The 624-nt window shown below is 39.1% G+C and overlaps 1 protein-coding gene across 1 annotated transcript in view; it reads left to right on the top strand.

The window, feature by feature from the left end:
* The window catches only part of LOC144451229 (uncharacterized), a 19,767-nt gene extending 19,490 nt beyond the window's left edge, over positions 1 to 277 (top strand). The window contains exon 3 of the mRNA XM_078142029.1: positions 1 to 277. This exon is cut by the window's left edge and continues 856 nt beyond it. Within this exon, the coding sequence (XP_077998155.1) occupies positions 1 to 277 (277 nt within the window).
* The last annotated feature ends 347 nt before the right edge of the window (positions 278 to 624 follow it).

Here is a 624-nt window from a genome sequence, read left to right as displayed (position 1 = left end):
CTTTGTTGCGAACGACTTGGACGAAACTGACACGTTCTCTGTTAATTTTGGTGAGGTGACGGACGATATTAGAAAGTTACAAATACCAGATACTATAGGTAAAAGCCCAAAGTGTCACCAAAAAGCTAGTAATACGTCAAGTGTTCAGTCATATCAGGAAGATATCATGAAATTAAATGATTACGTACGAGAGAGAGACATTTCGACAGACATAGAGGATGGTGAGGTAGGCGCCGATAAGGTGACAACGGAACCTGTTTCTACGCCATCTGAATAAAACATTGTCACAAGCCAATATATCGTGTTCCGGTGCTGCAACGCAGACGCGTGTCTGAAGTAACGTTGCGACGGTGTGGTTTACCTCGAAGGAATAAAGTCGTACTGTGTTATCACTTTTCAAACAGAATAAAGGCCATCTGCCAGAAAGCATGCTTTAAAATATTTATATAAAAATGACCACACACACCATAGACATAATCACGGCTCAAAATACGACATGCACCAAGAAAGCAATACAACAGTTTCGCAACGGTTTTGGAGAATTTTCAATCTTAATGTAGATTTTGCAAATTGTACACACTTGTGTTTTTTTTTCTGAAGAAACTTCACAAGAGTTTTCGTATT

Source organism: Glandiceps talaboti, chromosome 21, assembly GCF_964340395.1.
Source record: "Glandiceps talaboti chromosome 21, keGlaTala1.1, whole genome shotgun sequence".
NCBI lineage: Eukaryota > Metazoa > Hemichordata > Enteropneusta > Spengelidae > Glandiceps > Glandiceps talaboti.
Note: the sequence above shows the minus strand (reverse complement) of the source record. Positions and strands in the feature narration are given on the sequence as shown.